Source organism: Toxorhynchites rutilus, chromosome 2 (assembly GCF_029784135.1).
Source record: "Toxorhynchites rutilus septentrionalis strain SRP chromosome 2, ASM2978413v1, whole genome shotgun sequence".
In the NCBI taxonomy this organism is placed as follows: domain Eukaryota; kingdom Metazoa; phylum Arthropoda; class Insecta; order Diptera; family Culicidae; genus Toxorhynchites; species Toxorhynchites rutilus.
Window position 1 is genome coordinate 22,568,191 of NC_073745.1, and position 20,756 is coordinate 22,588,946.

General features: G+C 38.0%; 1 protein-coding gene across 1 annotated transcript in view; it reads left to right on the top strand.

Annotated features, from left to right (window-relative positions):
- The window catches only part of LOC129768226 (roundabout homolog 2), a 331,824-nt gene that overhangs the window by 241,736 nt on the left and 69,332 nt on the right, over positions 1-20,756 (top strand). The window contains exon 7 of the mRNA XM_055769718.1: positions 17,990-18,087. Coding sequence (XP_055625693.1) covers positions 17,990-18,087 — 98 coding nt within the window. The remainder of the gene's footprint in view (positions 1-17,989; positions 18,088-20,756) is intronic.

Below are 20,756 nucleotides of genomic sequence, written 5' to 3' on the forward strand. Positions count from 1 at the left end.
TCGATAGTATCAAAGAACTGATGGCGGCCTACCGTAGTTCTGGGAGGGATATATATCGAAGCAATGCAGAGGTCTTTGCCATTGATTTGTGTCTGGCAAGCAACAACTTCAATGCCTGTCATCGATGGGAGAGTGACTCTATAGAAGGAGTGACATTTTTTAATCCCCAATAGTACGCCACCAAACGAGTCATTTCGATCGAGGCGAATAATGTTGAAATCGTGGAAATTAAGCTCATCGGCTGATGAAAGCCATGTTTCACAGAGAGAAAATACATCACAGTTAGAGCTGTGAACTAAAAATTTAAACTGATCTAGTTTAGGAATGATGCTTCTGCAATTCCACTGTATTACAGTGGTCAAATCCTTGACCTCTTGCCCTGAATCAGGCATCGAGGGAAATGAACGCTGCCAAAAAACCACATTTTTCTTTCAAAAATGCTCTCACAATCGGAAGCAAACATAATACTATGCTTTTAAGAGGGTCATTTATATTTAAAGCATTTAAAATGTTGTCCACCAGGTCAGAAAGCGCAAGCAAGCCAGATTGTGGCTGTTGCCTCGACCGCGAAAAAGGAGCAGACGTGTTGGGTGCTGCTCCGGGAAGTGCTGAGGACCCCTGGTGCGTAGAAGAACCGCTTAAACCAGGAGGTACTTGCTTCGGTCTATTCTCAGCACGTTCGATTCGAGTTTTCATTCCAACTTGGGAAGTTTCGGTTTTCTTTCTGGAGAGTGATGGAAAAGAAGTAATTTTTCTTTTCCTGATGGCACCCTGCGATGTACCGGAACTTCCTGCATTGGGAGCGTCAGCGACAGGCTCGTCGTTCTGCAGAATGGAGTAGGGATTGTCCTGAGTCGTTGGAACGGGACTCTTAAGCATTTCTGCATAAGTCCGCTTGGAACGTTCCTTTAAGGAACGCTTGATTTTTTCCCCTCGTTGTATGTACACCGGGCATTGAGTAAGATCATGAGGAGTCCCGCCGCAATGAAGACACTTGCGCTCTTTCGGGCAAGGATTCTCATCACGGCTCTCTCCACAATCTGCGCAACGTTCTTTGTTGCAACAATAGGCGGCCGTGTGACCGAGTTGCATACATTTGTTGCATTTCATTACCCGGGGTACAAACAACCGAACAGGTAAACGAAGTGCACCTATTGCAACGTAGTTTGGAAGGGCGGAACCCTCAAATGTCACACGAAAAGAGTTTGTCCGATTGAGGACTCTTTTGTCATTTTTAAGTGACACAGATTTCAGTCGATCGCATGCAAGAATCTTCACACTTTTAAGTGAAGAGTTCTTGAAGCGACCGACACCATCGAGTATCTCTTTTCGAGTCAAACCCTTTTCGTTTATTACACCGTCTATTTCAACGTTGCAACAGGGTACGTATACGCGATACTCGATCGCAAAGAGATCACAGCGCGTTATTTCATTCGCTTGGGTTCTGCTGGAGACGACAACTCGTAATTTGTCTGGCCCCATTTGCTGGTTTGTTATTGCTGATAATTGTTTAGTGAAAAGAAATGATGAAAGAAAGCTGTAGATATTGCAAAAAAAAAAGAAAAAATTAAGTTAAATTCTATGGGTATGAAAGAAGTTTGTAAGATATGAAAGGGAACAATTGAAGTTAACACAGACGTAGAAATTACAAATTCAATAACAGAAATTTGAAGATATCGAAAAAAAGGAAGGATTAAGAACAGGAAAAAGGTCGAAAAATGAGTAAAAACTGAAGTATTTATGAAAGTATTTATATGAATTATTGTCCAAGCATAATCATTATAATTTTTTTAACCGTTATGTATAAAGTTAGAAGTGTTCTAATATTTAGAACAAAATTAATAAATACGAAAGAAGGCTCGTGTGCAAAGGAGGGATATTTTTAAGTTATGTTTTTCTGTCAATCCTCTAGGCAAGGTGTTTGAAGAACGTGCTCCGTTGAGCTCCACGATGCTTCCCAAATAATCTGTGTACTTGACGAAACCATAGACTTATTTTGAAAAACAAACTGATTTTTTTTCCTTCAATTCATGTAGTTAATTTTTCAATATACTGACGATATTTTGATACAAATTACACAGTGCGAAGAATTTTCATTGTATTGACTTTAAAAAGTGCTCCGGCTAGAAACATATTTGAAACCTCTTCTCACCCCTGCGTTTCCTGCAATGTTGTGCTTATGATCTTCCATGATGAAATCATTTGCGTAATTTCCAACAGATTATTCCAAAGTGTGTAGTTATTAATACCAAACCTCTTCGATTTATTTGAAACATGGAATGGAAGCTACCTAAAACTACAATTTGTATTATCATATGACCAATTGAAATCACGACTTAATGTTTAAAAAAGGAGTATTCAAAACTCGAAGACAGTAGTTTTTCATGTAGAATCGCATATAGATTCCATTTTGTATGTTACTTTTCTTAAATGGTTATGATTGCACAAAGTATTGAAATTTCATAAATTTAAACAAAAATCATATTTCAATTTGGGAATAGTACGTAAATACAATAAATACTTGAAAACTGCAAGGCAACCGTACAATCTTTAGCCACTCCTGTCGATGGGTGGTGACGGTTCGGTCTACTTCTGTTTACCGAACTACTCGTTCAGCTCGTAGTATTTTAAATATCATCAATTATATTTTACGTTCCACGTCCGCCGTCGAAAACTGGTCAAACTTTTCCGGGGGTAACTGATTGCGAAAGGTTGACTTGGTTTTATTGTTTCAAGTCAGCTGGACCGACCGCCTTGAACGGCAAAACTTCCCTAAAATTATTGCATTCGGTTCACTTGGCATTATCTCGGCGCTCTCGGAATGGAATTAGTCGCCTTTCAGAAACATGCCCGGAAACCGTGCAGACACCGAAGAAAGAACATTACTCACATATGCTCGCTCGTACTCGTGTCCTTCCGCTCAAGGGCTCGAGGAGAAGTTTAACCTAGTTACGGACTAACGACCGGCTGAGATGGGGATTTGAAACTAGGCAACCGGGTGCATAATTAGTGTAATGTCTTATCTTATCCGGGGTGCGGAGAGCAGCCATAAATTCACGTGTCACTCCAATGCACAGTGAGGGTGAGGTGGGAAGCTTTATAGCATTCTCAATACGATTTTGGTGGTCTTGAGACATGATAAGTTTTTTGGAGGATTTGTGTGTCGTAAAATGAATGCGAAAGGTTCCCCTGAGGGTTCTAAATTGCGAAGCATCTCAGGGATGGAACAAATTACAGGAAATCAGAAGCTAATTGGAATAATTACGTTTGTGTATGTTCGGGATAACATGTTTATCCCGCAGGCACGCCCTGAAGATAAACAAATTCGAATTCCATTCATGCCTCTCCTGAATGGTAAACACAAACAATAAGTTCGAGTCAATAGCATCGGAAAGCCCGGCGCTATATGAGCGGAACAGATCTTAAAAAGTTCGATTCGGCTCGAAGCGTACGTATTTCTCTATTCAATTTTGCTTCCCATCCCAGAAGTAGTCAACGCAAAATCATAATCAGCTCCGAGCCCCCCCTCAACCCTCAACCGAGCACACAACCCAACCCCCATATTGAATAAAAGTTTCCTCCGAGCAACAGAAGATGCACTAAGTATGCAACGGCTTGTTTTTTTATTGGTTGCTCCTGATGCCGTGTTTTCACTCCGACCGTTGTGAGAAATAAATAACCCAAAGCATAATCCACCTCACTCAATCGACGAGCTTCGGTTCGTTTCCACCCGCGCACGCTATAAGCAAAATGTGTGCATTCCAATCCGGGCGGAAATGTTTACCTTTATTCAAATTTTTATATCTTTTCCGCACAACGGTCCCAATTTGTAGCGAAATAAATTCGCAAACTCGAACTCCATTCGGCACAGATGTGGTGCAACGGCGGTAGCATAAATCCACTCCTTCTCCCCTACCGAGACTAGAACTGCACGGGTCGGAGAGGATCCCATTAGCACCAGCCAGGAAATCGCACCGAAATCAGTCCTTCTCGTCTTCACAACAGCATCATGCACAGCATCATCAGCATATTGAGGATCGCGAGCAAAAAGACGTTTTAGTTTCAACTATTTGTGGGGGGAGGAGGAGGCGTTTTTTTGCTGTTGCTACTGCTGCTGCTCTGCTCTATGTGAGTCCAAAGAGGATTTCTGTTTTTCAAACGACGCTGAGTTGGACTCAATGGAGAGTGTGCTTTGGGCGTGTATGTCCTCGTACGTGGAATTGGTCCTTGGTACGCGAAAACAGTGTGGCGAAGCATTTGTCAAAAGAGACTTTCATTCGTATTCAATTGGTGATGCTCAAACCCCCCCCCCACGCGATTGCAAATGGAGTGGATGAAAACATTTGGAACAACATAGTCAATAGATATGGAGTCTTTTATGCGGAACTCGCGGAAAGTTTCTCACTGGTTCGGAATACAATCGATTGTTATAGGTGTAGATCTTCACCTTGGTTCGTTGGTTCAAGAAACGCTAAAATCCACAATCTAGTAAGCACAAACTCCATCAACTTTGTTCACAATGTACCCTTTTCCATTTAAGTTCCAATTTATATTCTTTCATAGAATACTGCCGATCTCAGTGTATTTATACAATTTTGTAAGGTCCACAAAACGCAAATAATTGAAAACTTCCCCTTTTTATTAACACATTCTCTCCGTAATTTATTTGGTGATCGTGATGACACAAGTTTTAACACGACCTTTTTGACGTGGGGCGTCAAATTTGACGATTTTGACGTCTACGTCTAATCGGAGTATATGGGGGGTAAAATGGAAACCTAAACACAGAACATGCAGGAAAAAAATGAAAGATTCCGAATGCTTATAACTCAAGCATTTCTCACTGGATCGGAAAGATGTTTGCATCAATTGATAGGAAATATGTCTACGCTTCTATAGCGAATAATAATGTCATTTTTCATAAGATAAACAATTGAATAACTGTAAAATGTTAAGCAGTTATCAAAACGCCCTAACTGCCTCGTTCTGATTGCCCCGATTTACGGTTTCCCCAACAGAGCCATCAAAACCAAACAACCTTGGGGAAATCGGCATAGCAAATACATGAGAGTCGGGGGTATTTTTGTCCCGAGTGAATTATGTTTCCCTAACACAGACTTTAAATCCAAGGAGCGTGGGGAAATTGGCATTGTAAAATTATGCAAGTCGGGAGTATTTTTGTTTGGGCTGAAATGTGTTTATTCAAATCCATGGAGGGTGCGGAAATTGGCATTGTAAATTCATGCAGGTCGGGGGTATTTTTGTTCCGACTGAAATGTATTTCCCCAACACAGACTTCAGATCCAAGGCGTCATCATACCAAACCTAAAAGGACGGTCATTAAATTTACTTGTAACGAAGAACATAATCTATCACAATGCATGAATTGGTCTTACATGGCATTATACAATCTTTTTACTCACAAAGCAAATAAATTGAATTCAAGTGAATTCGGAAATTGTTTCATTCAATCAAAAATTTAATCAATACAAACAAATGATTGCTAAGCTGAGGTAGCCCCACGTCAACTTTGCGGTTATATCTCAGATATAACCCACCCGTTTTTATTTGAGATCGATTGGCTACTAACTGGCCGGTAGTTTTAATGAATCCAATGTACTGTATGTTTCGTTCCAATCTGTCCCTGTATGACTATCTAACCACTTCCATTTTATTCGTGTTATCTGTGTTATCATTATCATCAGTGTAGACAGTAGAAGTGATTAGAGATGTCCAAATCATCATAAATTTTAATTCATTACATGCATGCGTTGCGTGCTACACGCATGAAAGTGTTTTGTTGTAAATATATATTTGTGTGTAATTTATACTAAACGGCTACAATAGGCAAGAACAATTAGTATTCGATCGCTATAATATTCAGCTCAAGGTATGTGTGATAAAATGACGAAAACCTTATTCAATTCAAGATTACGGTTTCGCATAACGAAAAAGACGGGTGGGTAATGTCGGGGACATAACCGGAGTGACGTAGGACTATACAAAGGGGACAGCTTTTGTTAAATATATATTTTAAATATATTGTTTTATTATCTTCTCCTACGTGAATACCAACCTATCTACCTGAAAAATGGATTAGTTTACTGTTTCTCTTTATGAACATGTTGGTGGTTCTGAAAAGAACCTTTGGTGTTGTGTTTTTGTTATCACTCGATATTCCCATCTTGTTCGGTTAAACCTTCCTGTTTAGCTATTGCGTTTGCCACTCGCCACAGCTTTCACAGTTGGAAAATTTCTCCCATCCAGCTTGTGACATTTTGTTCAGTAAATTACATTTAATGCGACATGCCGGAGAAACACTTTGCCACTCACTGAAACTAATTGTTGCCTTGATGAGCGCCGAACCGAAGCTGCTCTGTTCTTGATGCGGGTTTTCTGATTGTCGTGAGCAGCTTTGCAAGCCAACTCGAGCACTCCGACGGCCGAAACTCTATAATCGCTGTTAGGTATACTTAGTTAGGCACCAATCCGTTCGGCCTAGTTACCCTTGCGGAGCAATCAGTGAATGCGACCAACAGGGAACTGGAGACCTGCACGGTTCGAGTGAGACTTTGCCTTTCCCTTAACTTGTCCTCCTTTGTTACGTCCACGATGCCGATGCCGTACAACCACACGGGTTTACGGTTTGAAAGAAAATAAGATATTTTTTTTGGGGTCCGCGTGTTTTATACTCTAGCGGTACACACTCACAGGATAGAGACAAATCGGCAGACTCAGCCAAAGAGGCGAGTCCAACGAGACGAACGAATGAGCGTTAAAAGGGAGCGATGGCAAAAAAATACATTCATTATGATTTGTTCGCTCGTTGGATTCACATGCAGGCTAAAAAGGGTCCTTTTCAGGATCACAAAATTATCTTCAATCTAAAGAGTTTATTGTTTTGTTATCACTCGATATCCCCATCTTGTTCGGCTAAACCTTCCTGTTTAGCGATTTGTTGCCACTCGCCACAGCTTTCACAGTTGGAAAATTTCTTCCCATCCAGCTTTGTGACATGTTGTACAGTAAATTACATTCAATGCGACGTGCCGAAGCGCCACTCAGTGTCGCATTGGAGGCGATTTTAACCTGTAATTGAACATTTGCGATGACAGTGGTACAGTGTCGACTTTCAATGTGGGGTCATAATTTGGATCTCTATGTTTACAAAAATGTCCAACTAAATAAGTCGCATTACATGTCCGTCCAATTAGCTAAATGTCGAACTAATTGTAAATTACTGTACTTTCAATCTGGAAACAATTTAAGAATTGGTGAAAATTGAATAATCTGGAAAGTTCCCAACTATCAATAAGCTCAGAACAACTGCCAAATTCACATACTCATCAGATCCTTGCAAACAAATTATGAAAAAATTATGAATTTGTGTTTTATTATTATTTTGGATAATGTTTTAGAAAGCATTGAACTGTATTTCCTAAACTCTTTTTTGGAAGGTTTAATGGCCCTGAAAAGCGCCTTGTTTTATGGAATGGTTCCAATTTAGAAAACTTTGTACTCGTGGTTTTGAAAAAAAAACCTATTCGAACGCCCTCGATGCCGCCTTGTTCTGGATTTGCCACCAAAGCAGTTTGTATAAAGAACAAACATTTTTCTTCTGCTACCTGATGCCGTTTTGCGATTGCGTTTGCCACTCGCCACTCGCTGCAACTGCCTGTTGTCTTGATGTCCACCGAACCGAATGTGTTCTGTTCCGAATGCGGGTTTTCTTATCGTCGCGAGCAGCTTTGCCAGCTAACTCGATCACTTCGGCGGCCGAAACTATATAACGCCGGCTAGGTGGACTGGTGCACTGGTACTAACGCGCTCGGCCTAGCTACCCTTGCGGGGAACTCCAGATCAACACGGTTTGAGCGAGATTTTGCCTTTCCCTTCACTTTTCCTCCTTTACCATGTCCAGACATGGCTGCTTGGGTTGGTTTGTTGATGTGTTGTGATGCGAACCGATGTGGTGTACGGTTTGAATGAGAATTATCGTTACGGAAGGAAGGAAGGAAGGTATTGTATTATAGAGACTTTAAACTTTTGCAGTTCATTCGTCTCTAGCCTTGAGAAAGGCCCTTTGAAAACTCTACTCTACTCTATTACTCTACTCCAACGCTACCACCTCCGCCCTCTTGCCTTGAGAAAGGCACTCGATCCCTCGCCGTCCAGCTCGTCCAGCAACGATGTTGTCCAGTCGGTGTCCACACAAAGAATGATCGTTACGGCAGCGGAGCGGGGATTTTTAAGCTGACTGGCTGGCTCGAGAGTTACGCATGTGTGAGACTGCGACCAATGTTTCGTTCATTTTTTTCTTTTTCCTTTCCAATCGTGCTTCATTCTATTTCGCTGCTGCTCTGGTTGCCCGTTTTGGTCGGTACGATTTGAGAAGCACAAAATGGACCAATCAAAAATGGGCACATAGTGCATTTTGACAATGCTTGACACTTCACAATTATTCAATTATTTATCTCAAGAAAAATGAAATGTTATTTGTTATGATAGATGCGTAGATATATTTCCTATCAATTGATGCAAAAACTTTTGCGATCGATTGAAAAATGCTTGAGTTATAAGCGTTCCAAATCTTGCATTTTTTCCTACTTGTTCAGTGCCTAGATTTCCATTTCACCCCCTATATCTTCCGGTTAGACGTAGTCCTACGTCAAAACATTGACGGTTGTTATGATATCCACTAGAAGAGACCAAGCAAAGAAGGGTTGTTTGGGACAATTTTATGGTTAAGATATGTCCAGAAGAAAGCAACGATAACAACCAGTACGGACTCGTATTGGCCCGATATCTTGGAATGGAAGGTTTACATAGCATTACCATACAGAATAACTCGATTATGTATCTCCATTTTTTGGGACTATTTTCACATGATGGAGACTACTTGCGTATCATTTTCATATGACTCTAGTTGAAACTAAATGGTGTCCAAGTACGATTTAACGAGAAAAAATCGGACGAAAAGACATTCGTTTGCAACACTTAGCTTACTGCAACTTTATTCACAGTATTCTCCTCCAATTTCCTAACAACGCATTGATTCCACGTTGGCAGAAGTCTTGGTGTATTTTAATATTTAATGGTTGTTATAGGAAATCTCCTGGCGCAAACCCACTCTTTCCTCAGCTTCATATTGATGTATAGGCACCACTTCTGAACTCCCGTGGCATTTCTGTACGAAAAGCGCTGTTTATGGCCGCGTGTTACTCGATGGCGGGCGATTTTTGTCCACTGGGTATTCCATTTCTTTGCCTCAAAACCAATAGAAAATTAAAAACTAAAAACTACATTTAACATAGTTTTGTAGAGCAGAAAGAATTCTATCGAATGATACTTATCCTTTGCCAAACAGCACACAAATCGTTGTAAAATGAAAAAAAAATAACATAAAAACGCTGTGAACTCATTCCCCAACCCAATATTATATGACATTTTTGGTATGGTGAATGTATTGACATAAATTATTTAATTATAGTACCGGTGGTTTCGGTTATGCAAAAATGATTAAAATCTCCAATTTAGCGACATTGTAATTTTTTTTTTCCAACAAAAATAATGCTGTTGTGGAAAAGTAAAGAAAGAGGAAAGTTTTGTATAATAATTTTTTAAAAGGGATATGGAGAATCATAGAAAAAAGGGTAGAAAGTACAACACTTTTGTATTAGTTTTTTTTACAATCGTTAATTTATTCGTTTTTTGACTATTTACTGTTGAACTAATATCGGTTAATCATTTGATTTCTGCCTTCTGGCTTTTCTAGCTCTAGCAATTAGCTTCAGGTAAATAATTTTGAATAACAAATGCGTAATTTACCTAAAAGACGCAAATTGTAAGGTTAAAGAGTATTTTTGTTCTTATGAAAAAGTCACAGGAGGGTTGTGTCCGAGACACGACCGCATAGTTGTCGTAGGATTCCGTTAGGATATCTGTTGATTTTGGATATGTTTCAAGAATTACATCGTTGAACTCTTTGATAATGATTTGGTGGCCCTGAAAAGGGCCGTTTTGTTTCGTTGTTGGGTATTGTTTGTTCACTCCACCAGTGTTTACCGAGTGATGATGACAGAAGGATGATAAACAGTCGTTGAATGGTGCGTATCTGATAAAATATACCGAAGTAGAATGAGATTTGATGAAAACCGCCCTCTGTGATCCTAGACGAGATGCCTCCTGTGTTATGTATGGATGAAATAAAGAAAAACAAAACTCACCAATGTGATAAGAGATAAATACCAATACCGAACACAATTATGATTTTTTTTAACAAATAAAACATGTTACTAATATAGAGAAAAGATATTTGAAAAGGAAAAGGTAATTTTCTTTTATAATTTTTACTCTGTGAGTGTTTATTCAACCTAATGCGAATTTCAATTGGACAAACAACACCTAATACTATATGTAGAGCAAATCACTGTTTATAATATTACTTCACTTTTCCAATTTTTCTCGCCGTATAAACTTCCCTTGGGTGAGGATGAACACAACAAAACAGACAGCTTAAACCAAACGACCCGTTCTCGAGCGGAACAGACCTTGGTTTTTATTTATGAAAATTGAAATAAATCGTTTCATATGTGAAGTCATTTTTAAAACAACTACTACCATATACAATTCTACACTTACACTTGTGCTAAATTTTTCACAATACTCGATCGGTCATTGATATGAACCTTCACGAAGCAACCAACATGAAAGTTCCAAATTTAAATTTTATTTGCTATAATTAATCGTATCACTCACCTTACTGGCAATATAAAAATGCCCCCGAATTGCATATATTTGCAATGCCGATCTCCCCCGGTCATCTTGGTTTTGATGTCTCTGTTAGGAAACACATTTCGGTGGGAACAAAAGCTCCCCCTACTTTTATGTATTTGGAATGCCGATTTACCCCAGGCAGCTTCGTTTTGATTTCTCTGTTAGGGACCCGCCGCATTTGTCGTCAATTTCAACCAATCAAAAGTGGGTATTTCCGTTAGGATAGGGGTTGAGATTTTTCAATTGTTCGATAGTTAGTTTCATGACATATATTATTTTCTTCAATATACAAAATTGTTATGGAGTACCGAAATCGATTTACGCAAACATTTCATCAATCCATCATGAAATGGCTGAGCAATAAGCGTTTGAAATTGGACAATTGTGATGTGCTCGATTTTCGATTTTCAATTTGTATCCCAATATGTTCCCGGAAGACGTAAGATTGATTTTGAAAATAAAGCTATGAAAGTTATGATACTTCATAAGTAATTCATAACACCAATGCACTATGGTCCAGGAGGTGCATTTAAGTGGAAATTAGCATCTAGAGCTCGACAGTGATTCTCAAGACAAAAACTGTCTTCGACAAAGTTGTTACATATAATAGAGCGCTCATTTGACCAAAATTGTCGATGAAATGAAAAATCTAACTTTCTTATCTTTATAGATAGAGGTAAACATAGTTCGACAATATTGTAGCTCTGGTTTTTTTAAGTAACTTTGTGGAACAATATTTCTTTCTATATCTTCAAATAACCGATATAACGCTTTTTCTCTAGGTTGAGTTAGGGTTACCATGAAAAAAACGGTTTTTTTGCTCTAACTTTCATATGTAAAATTCTACATCAAAACTGTCTTTGAATGATCTTTAGAGCTTTCCAATCCACGCATTTTACGGTGCATAACTTGTATGTATCTTAATGCTACTCAAAGTTATTGATGTTTTTCCCCGAAAACACGACCTTTTCATTTGCTTGTCGTTCTTTTTGGGGCAAACATAATAAAAAATTATTGATAGCATTTTGAAGAGCACATTTGACTCTACATAAGGTGAAACTTTCAAATGAGTGTTATTTTTTGTATTTCAGTAAATTAAATTTGAAATTATGAGTTTTTGCATATAAATGAACAAGTTGCAATTTTTAAATGCATATATTAAGCGTAGACTTTAAAGCAGCATCACTTCAGTTCAGTCTTATAGCTCAATAGTTATAGCTCAACTCAACATGGAGGTTCAAAGAAGATACATTTTTGTTTTTGTTTTCGGTGGACGAAATATAGAAGACGTTATACAATTATTACGAGAAAAATGCCAAGATATATGTGTTTTGAGTGCCAGAATTTTGGAATTAGAGTTAGATTTTTTTGGTCACCCTATTTTTGATAACATAAAAATGAGCGCTCTGTTATATGTAACAACTTTGTCGAAGACAGTTTTTGTCTAGAGAATCACTGTCCAGCTCTAGATGCTAATTTCCACTTAAATGCACCTCCTGGACCATAGTGCAATGGTTATATCTCCAGTTGCAGACTCTGAACTATAACTGATCCTCCACCATGGTCAACTTTGCTCGAAGTTTCTACTGTTTTAGTTCCCCAATTGACGGATTCCATGCCAACCTTGTCTTAAGAGTTGCCAGTACCATCTCAGATAGCAGTGAAACGTTGTGGCTGTGAATACATTGGTCAATTCAGCAACTTTACAATCTTGAAATTAAAAAAAAAACATTTAAATTACTTTTTTGTAAATGGTCAAGTTTTTTTCTTAATTTTTTACAAAAAATTGTGATCCAAAAACTATAATATTTATAAAATTGTCGTCAAAGGATGAAATATGGAAAATTGTTAAAATTCTCTTAATTTTTGCTTTTAAATTACACTGACAAAGAAGTATTTTAAAAATTCAATTTAATTTTTACTTCATCTCATTAATTTTCCATTTTTTTTTAAATTACACTAAAAACACTTTTTTAATTTCGGTTTAATTATTTCTCAAAACCGCATTTTTATAGTTCTATAGTATAGTTTTTTTAAGTTCTTTTAGAAGAAAGAGTTTTTCCAACAACAACTTTTTCACGTTTTCTTTGAATAACTGCTATTAATGTTCAACTCGTAACATTTTTATGAATAAATTATCGCTATTTACACGTTCTGCAAACTTTTTTCTAATGCCATGTATTCCAGAAACCATAAAAGGTATAAAGTTGATGTCTTCGATAAACGTTCATATTTCAATAAGACCTAAATTTTTGTCGAATGCACTGTATCGCAATCTTGACTTTAAACAAAATGAGGATTAGTAGTTCTTTTTCCAAAAAAATCATAGAAAAGTTGTTGTTAGACAAATTTTTAAAAATGAATTTCAATTTTTAAAATAATTTTTTCCAGTGTAACTTATTGAAAAAAATGCTATTTTTAGGAAAATTCAAATTATTTCCTACGCTTTATCCTTTGATCAGAATTTCGTAGATATTATAGTTTTTCGTTCACGAATTTATGTGAAAAATGAAGTAAACAATTTCGACCCTTTTGAAAAAAATAGTCTAATACTTTTTTGATGAGTTCAAATATGCAAAGTTGCTTAAATTATCAATGTATTTACACCCACAGCGTTTCACTGCAATCTGAGACATTGCTGCCGATGGCCAGTTTCGTAGATAATTCTCTTTGGGGAAGTCCCCAGTTCATTTTCAATCCAACCCCATTCAACGAAGCGTTCTATAATTTACTGTACCGTTGTCCCTGTTCTGTCGATCATTTGGAAACACGCTCTCTTTGACTGTCATTTTCTAATTCTGAAACTTCTAACATCAAACAAGTTGTCTCACCCCATTTGTTTATATATTTAGGCTCTAATTGGCATTTTCAGCAGCAACAGAGCTGGATTTATTTTGTAAATTTTTATCTTATCGATAACAAAATCTTATCGATAGTAAATTACACATTATCCTTTTTTTCTGGATAAGAGTATTCCTTTTGTTCCCCTGCTCACAGTTGGAACGCAAACAGCGGTACAGGTGATGTGAGACTTCAACTTTTGTTATGAAAAGCACAAATTGTTCGATGTTTTGTAGCAGAGCGTCTGTGAAAGGAGAGAGGCTGGACTACCGTCACTTGACGATTGAAGATCCTCCTAACATTAACTGATGTTTTTTTCGCTACTAATTTTCTCGTTTTTTAGATAATAATTATTCTTAAAAAAAGTATTCTCATTAATTATATGCTGCATAACGTTTGAATTAGCTTGTTATTCAAGCATAGGGGGTAAACGATTTTCACTGTGATTCAATTTGTATTAAAACATACAATAAGGTGAAATTAAAAAAAATCACTTCATTCATTGAAAATATATTTAAAATACTACAAGCATTTGGGTTATGAAAACAATATTAAATTTTAGTTTGGACATGAACAAGCTGTATTTTGAAAAAGAAATGTTTTCCATTTTGTGATGATTGAATGATTTGCAGTGTATTTCGGCCTATTTTGAAATAACCGTTTTGAGAAAATCGGATTTTATTTTTCCACTACCTGACCCGGCAAACTTCGTCTCGCCCAAAATTTGTTTTTTGTTATCAATACATTCAAACATTCACGTTTTCTTACTAAGCGCAAGTTCGCAATCGCAGAATTGTTCATTGATTGATCTTCTAATCGACCCCGTTGAATTTACCTTTTACTAAAAAATGCCTAGTACTTCTACCAATCCTCATCATTATGATATAAGATTATTTTCAGACACAATTCTCGTTCAAGATTTTTCAACCACTTGCAAATAACATGTTTCTTCGTTACATGGAATAAATGTTTGATACAGGAAATATGATAAAATAAAGACAGACCCCTCCCCTCTTCTTCCCTTAGCGAGGGGGAAGAGTGTCCACTCACCATAGAAACGTTCCGAGTCCCCTAAAATCTTCACATGCCAAATTTGGCTCCATTTGCTTGATTAGTTTTCGAGTTATGCAGAAATTTGTATTTCATTTGTATGACAGCCCATCTTAAAAGAGGGGGGAGGAGTGTCGAACCACCCTAGAAACATTTATTTCATCCTAAAACCTCCACATACCAAATTTGGTTTCGTTTGCTTGATTGATTTTCGAGTTATGCAGAAATTTATGTTTCGTTTGCATGGGAGACACCTCCCCCCCTCAGAGAGACGGGAGGAGTGTCTATTCGCCATAGAAACGTTTTGTGTCCCCTAAAACCTTCGATTGCCATTTGCTTGATTAATTTCCGAGTAATACAGAAATTTGTGTTTCATTTGTATGGCAGCCCCCCCTTAGAGAGGGGGAAGAAGTATCTAACCACTATAAAAACATTTATTGCCCCCTAAAACCTTCACATGCCTACTTTGGTTTCGTATGCTTGATTAATTTCGAGTAATGTAGAAATTTGTGTTTCATTTGTATGGTAGCCCCCTCTTAGAGAGGGGGAGGGGTCACAAACTATCACGAAAACCATCCCCGGCCCCGAATCAGACAGACAGGCAGACAGAAATCCATTTTTACAGCACGGACTCGATTATATACAGTCTCCGATTTATTTTCACTGCATATAATCGAATCCTGTATAAAATCGAGTCAAAAAAATATTTTTTATTCGTTTTTTTGCATGTATTTTTCGTTTTTTGAATATAAAAGAGGAATTAGATTTTTGATTCATTCCTTAAAGTCAGAAAACACCTTTCTCACATGAAAGAAAAATACATTTATCCAGATTTTCTTAGGCCTCAAACTGACTCTACATTAAAAAGTACGCTGCGGAAGACGATTCTGTTGGTTTCATTTAAAAGATGAGAAAATTTAGTACAGGATATAGTGGTGAAACACCTAAATTAGAGGATTTTAATAACATTTTGGAAGTGAAAAAGAAAGTCTCAATCGTAAAAATAGTATTACAGGTGACGCTATATGAAGATATTGAAATGGGACTTAATGCCATGCGCCAATTTCATCAGTGTGTAATGGTCATGTATCACTAAATCAGTAATTAATTATGTTCGGAAACAGAATCTAAAATTTATATTGAACGTTTAATGGAAGCAGAATGAAAGAACGAAATCTCAGAAATCTAGAAAACTTTGGTAGTGTCTCTAGAGAACTAGAGAAGAGAGGTTCCGAGGAACACACGTATGACACATGACCGATATTTATAGAGATTTATTTAGAAAAATTGAACTCATAATTTGATCTACACTACGATTGAAATGAAATACTGATTTAACGCAATTCGTCCAAAAACATTTCATCTGCGAAATTAGTTCGAGCTTTCTTGACTGTACAATTTTCAATCGCACTCCAGAATAAATGAAATTGTTGATACCGAATAGCATAGAGCATACCCCGCACTCTATGTGCAACTTTCCGTATCTTGAATTTCAAACGTCCACTAACAATTCCGAGCACGTCCTCATAATCAAACCTGATGGTTCTGCATGGATGCTGTTCGAGCAAATATATCTTACTGCCTGCTCTCACCCTTTCTTCCACTATGTGATTCTGATAAAAAACAATTCCTAAAATATATATCATAGACATTCCTTGAATTAGCCACCTTTATAGCGATCAATCGCAAGAGTGAAACATCACTTTCCGTTCAAGCACATGTGCAGTTTATGCGCTCCACTGTGAAGCGTGGACGTTCATTATAGAGGAGATGTGTCTAAAACGCACCTACCGGGCAATTTGACTCGCCTCATTTTCTCGTAAACCTGCAAGAATAGAAATGCAATGGATACAGGCAATCGTGCTAGTTAATGGTAGAATCTCACCATGCAAGTTTTACATTTGTAACACGCTTTGAAAAAATAAGAAAAATAATGTTCTTTTGAAGTGATTTTCGATGTAATTTTCTGCATCATTTCTATAACATTTTTGTTGCTTGAAACCGATCCAGAGGCGATAACTGTGAGTCATATTTATTGAGTCGAGTTCCCAGTGAATATCTCAGATGAAGAAAATGGTAAGAAAGGATTCATTTCCTTCTTAATTTGATATTTTCCGCATCAGCTTACCATCGTGCAGTATGGCATACCCTCGATCGGGGCAATATGCTCGCTTTCGGCCGGATAACATTCTCACGAGAGAAATAGCTTGGATGTGAGGGATGCCACATGATTTTTTAAAATATTATTGCATGGCACGAATATATGTCTTCAAATGTAATCATAATGGACAAAAATGAGCAAACCATCACGATATTTCTAAATCATGTTCGATAAATCACACAAACAATTTTTTTCACATACTTTGAAATGACCTCAGTATGTTTTCACAAAATTAAATGTCTTCAAAACGAAAACATGTCTCCACATCTGGCATCTATATTGTGTGCTCTGAGAATGCAGGAAAACAAGAGCGCGAACTGAAGAACTAATACACGAATACTGGGAAAACACGCTCACCGGAGAAACGGTTTCTTCTCTTCGCTGGTGGACATAAAGGGAATAGATTGATGGAATCTCTTATTCATACAAGCTGTTTCTCTGAGCTTTATAGTCTCTGAGAGAAACAACTCATGGGCATATTATACATCTGCTGGGCCATTTAACACCGTATGATTGGAAATTTAGAATTTGGGCGCCTTACAAAATAGTTGTTATCTTAAATTTTAAGAGCACGGTCAAGATAAATCCATTCTCGCTTAGGGGGTGCGTATTACACACTCCTCCTATATACTCCGAGTTCTCTCTCGTATACCACCGATATACTGCATACTGAGGATAAAAACCTCCCAACGCGAGCAAAAAAAAAGTAACACCACCTTCGAATAGAAGTGGGTGGCTGCATGCAATCGAATTTCGTTTCAGCTTTTGTTTGGAGATAATTCCCAGTTTCGGTTGCTCCCGGAGGGACCACACCGACGAGTTACCACTTGTTATCGTCCATGCGATACCGATTTCGGCGCCGCCCTCCCCGGGGGAATGTGTATTAGCGGACGGCGGACGACGGATTCTTTAGTGGCTCGGTTCTGCACCGTTCCGGATCGGATCTTATTTACATAGTCAGACAACGCGGAGTTCGCGTTTTTCGGGGAGGTGCCGTAAATTGATTTTGAATTCGGGGGGGATTTTTTTTCCGCATCGAGTACCGTCTTTCGCTCTGTTCAACCCCGAAGAAGTGTTCTTCAATTTGCGGTGCTTTGTTTCTAAGTGTCGTCAAGTTTTTTTTTATAAAATCTGTATTGTGCTTGTTTTTTTCGCTTTCAGCCCCACCGGACATCACCGTAGAGAAGACTTGGGTCCATGCCAGCGAGGGTTTCGACATCGATCTGGTGTGTACGGTACACGGAGACGTCAACTCTGCGGTAAGTTCATATTGTACTTCAAATAATCTCCAGGGAACAATGTCGAATATTTTCCCCTCACTACCACGAACAGCATACATAGACTGTGACTGAGAAATTTAATGAATGATCTCTCTATTAGTGATGCTCAAAACTCTGTCTTACATCTTCTTCCAACTGACAGGCAAAAGTTTGCGGAAGCTCTTGTTGCGTATATTTAGGAACACAGATTGCGCCCACACCCATCGGGAGAGTCAATTACCATCCCCCATGCAATTTTGAAGAACATAACTTCCGCCCGTCATAGAACCTTTAATAAACAACCAACTATCCGGTCGACGGTGACAGTACAGGTGGCACATGCAATAGCTCTGGGACAAAGTTTGGTCCCCTTTCTTACCCGGTTCGGGTGCAAAGAATTTAGCCCAAATTGGATGCTTTTAGCGAGCGAGAGCAGAAAAGCGGCATCTGAAGTGGGAGTCGTCCAACTCCAGCGGCAGAGTAAAGGCTTTTAAAAACTTTGTCCTCATAATATGATGAACAGTATCGGGCGCTGAAGTGTACAAATTCTGAGGTGGGTAGTTCAAAGTGTTGATGAAACACTGACTTCGGTTTACACTTCAGATGCAAAAAGACTACTGTCACCACCCACCAGAATTTCACCTTGTGCTCCAAAAATGTGCATACAAAGTTTGTTTTTTTTTTCAGAGAATTTATGCCAATAATGAAGTTCCATGCTCTGTCAAACTATTCTAAATTGAATTGATGCTACATTTCCTTCAAGGACAGTGCGGGCATCTATAGTGTCATGTATACAAATAAGTTCAGTCCTTTCTCCAGAAAGTGGCATTGGATATTCTGAATGAATAAAAATAATAGCTGAATGTTTTTTTGACGTAGGACTAGGTCTTTCATTTCTATACCGGGGTGTAAAATCAAAGTTTCGAAAACGAAAGCGTTACGCCGGACACCGAGATTTTGAGCGTTAATAGCTCCTAAACAACTGAACGAAATGGTTTGATAAACACTTCATTCGAAAGATAAAATGTCTACGCGTTATATACTTGTTACTTTTTGGTCCAAAAACTTGTTTAAATAGCCTTAAAATTGCTTTCAAAACAGGCTATTGAAATCACCAATCGGTATATAAGCGAGCGCCCATCGGAAATCCACTCAGTTATAATTGAACAGCAATTGGAGCATGTTGTCGCTGTTTCGGTGTAGGTAAATTCGGTCATCATGAAAGCACTCATGAACGGTGTCACCAAGAGCCTGGAGAGTGATGCCACTGAAAAGGCGACCAAGAGAGTATCAGCATCGAAAAACGGTTCCGCTTGAGACATCGGAGCAGCCGCCACACACACACATACACGCGCGGAAGTCTTTTCGTTTGGTTGCCATCCAGCATCGAGAGGATTCCGGAAAGATGTCATCATTGTTGAAAAATAATCTGCCAGTTCCCCTTGGAATTGAAAATTACATTCAAGCGAAAGAGTTTACTTTAATGTTTTCTATCCATATAATACTGGGACCAAAAACATTTGGTTATGTGATTTTTCAATCAAGTGCAATCAACGTAGGACGACGTCTTTCGGCAATTTATTAGAGATGCAATGATTCTTAAGAAGGAATTCCCGCTCTACGCGCACTGGCAAACGATGTTCACTCAACAATTTCTCAAACGAGAAATGGGTGTTGTGAGAAAGGATGAGCGAACGCAAAAGTTATGTAGACTGATTTGATGCAACAGATATTTTGTCTATCGGAAATGGAATACAAATCATATCACAATACAAGCAATGTATTATGTATTATACAACTTTTGTGTGATTGCTTATTTTGCTGAATATTGTGCCTCCAACGTAACGCTCTCGTTTTCGAAGTCCCCCGAATGTTCATTTATTCATACATTCAGAATTGATTCAGATGCAACTTAAAACAAATGATCACTAAATCAACCATGGTCCTACGTCACCTTTACGGTTATACCACAGATATAATCAACAGGTATCTCCCCCACACACAAAGGCTCTATAGTGAGCCCCCTGGTAGTGGACACACTGAACTCAACCAATAAAACAACGTAATAACAAACAAAAATCGAAGCTAAATGGTTGAGCTAAACTAAAAAAATTTAAAGCAATGGAGGGAGAAAACAACATTACACGTGCTTCTAGTGGATCAAGACCCTTTGAAAGAAGCACAGTAAAATATATAAAAAAAATTAATGTTTAATGACGGTTTACACTACCAATATAGACAATCACAATATCAAATTCAATGAGAATATTAGTAATGATAAAACATAATTATATATTAAATTAATAATTGCGCAATTTGTTCTTTCAGAAAACAGTTGATCTTAGTTTTGAAGGTTAAAATGTTCGTAACTTGTTGAATGACGCGTGGTAGGTTGATATATCTTGTTGAACCTATAATAGATAGTCGTTTTAGACCGAAATTGGAAGGCTTGTCTGGTGGCCTGGTGGCCGAGGAGACGTATCAATATTTAGATTGTTTAGCATTACTGGGTTGTGTAGAATGTTGTGAACCATTATCAGAGTTTGTTCCGCACACAAACCTAAGATTGGCAATATTTTGCGGGATGAGTCCGAGTATAGTCCGATCGATGGGTATAAAAATGGACACTTGAAAATAATCTTAAGGGACTGGTTTTGTAAAGTCTGGAG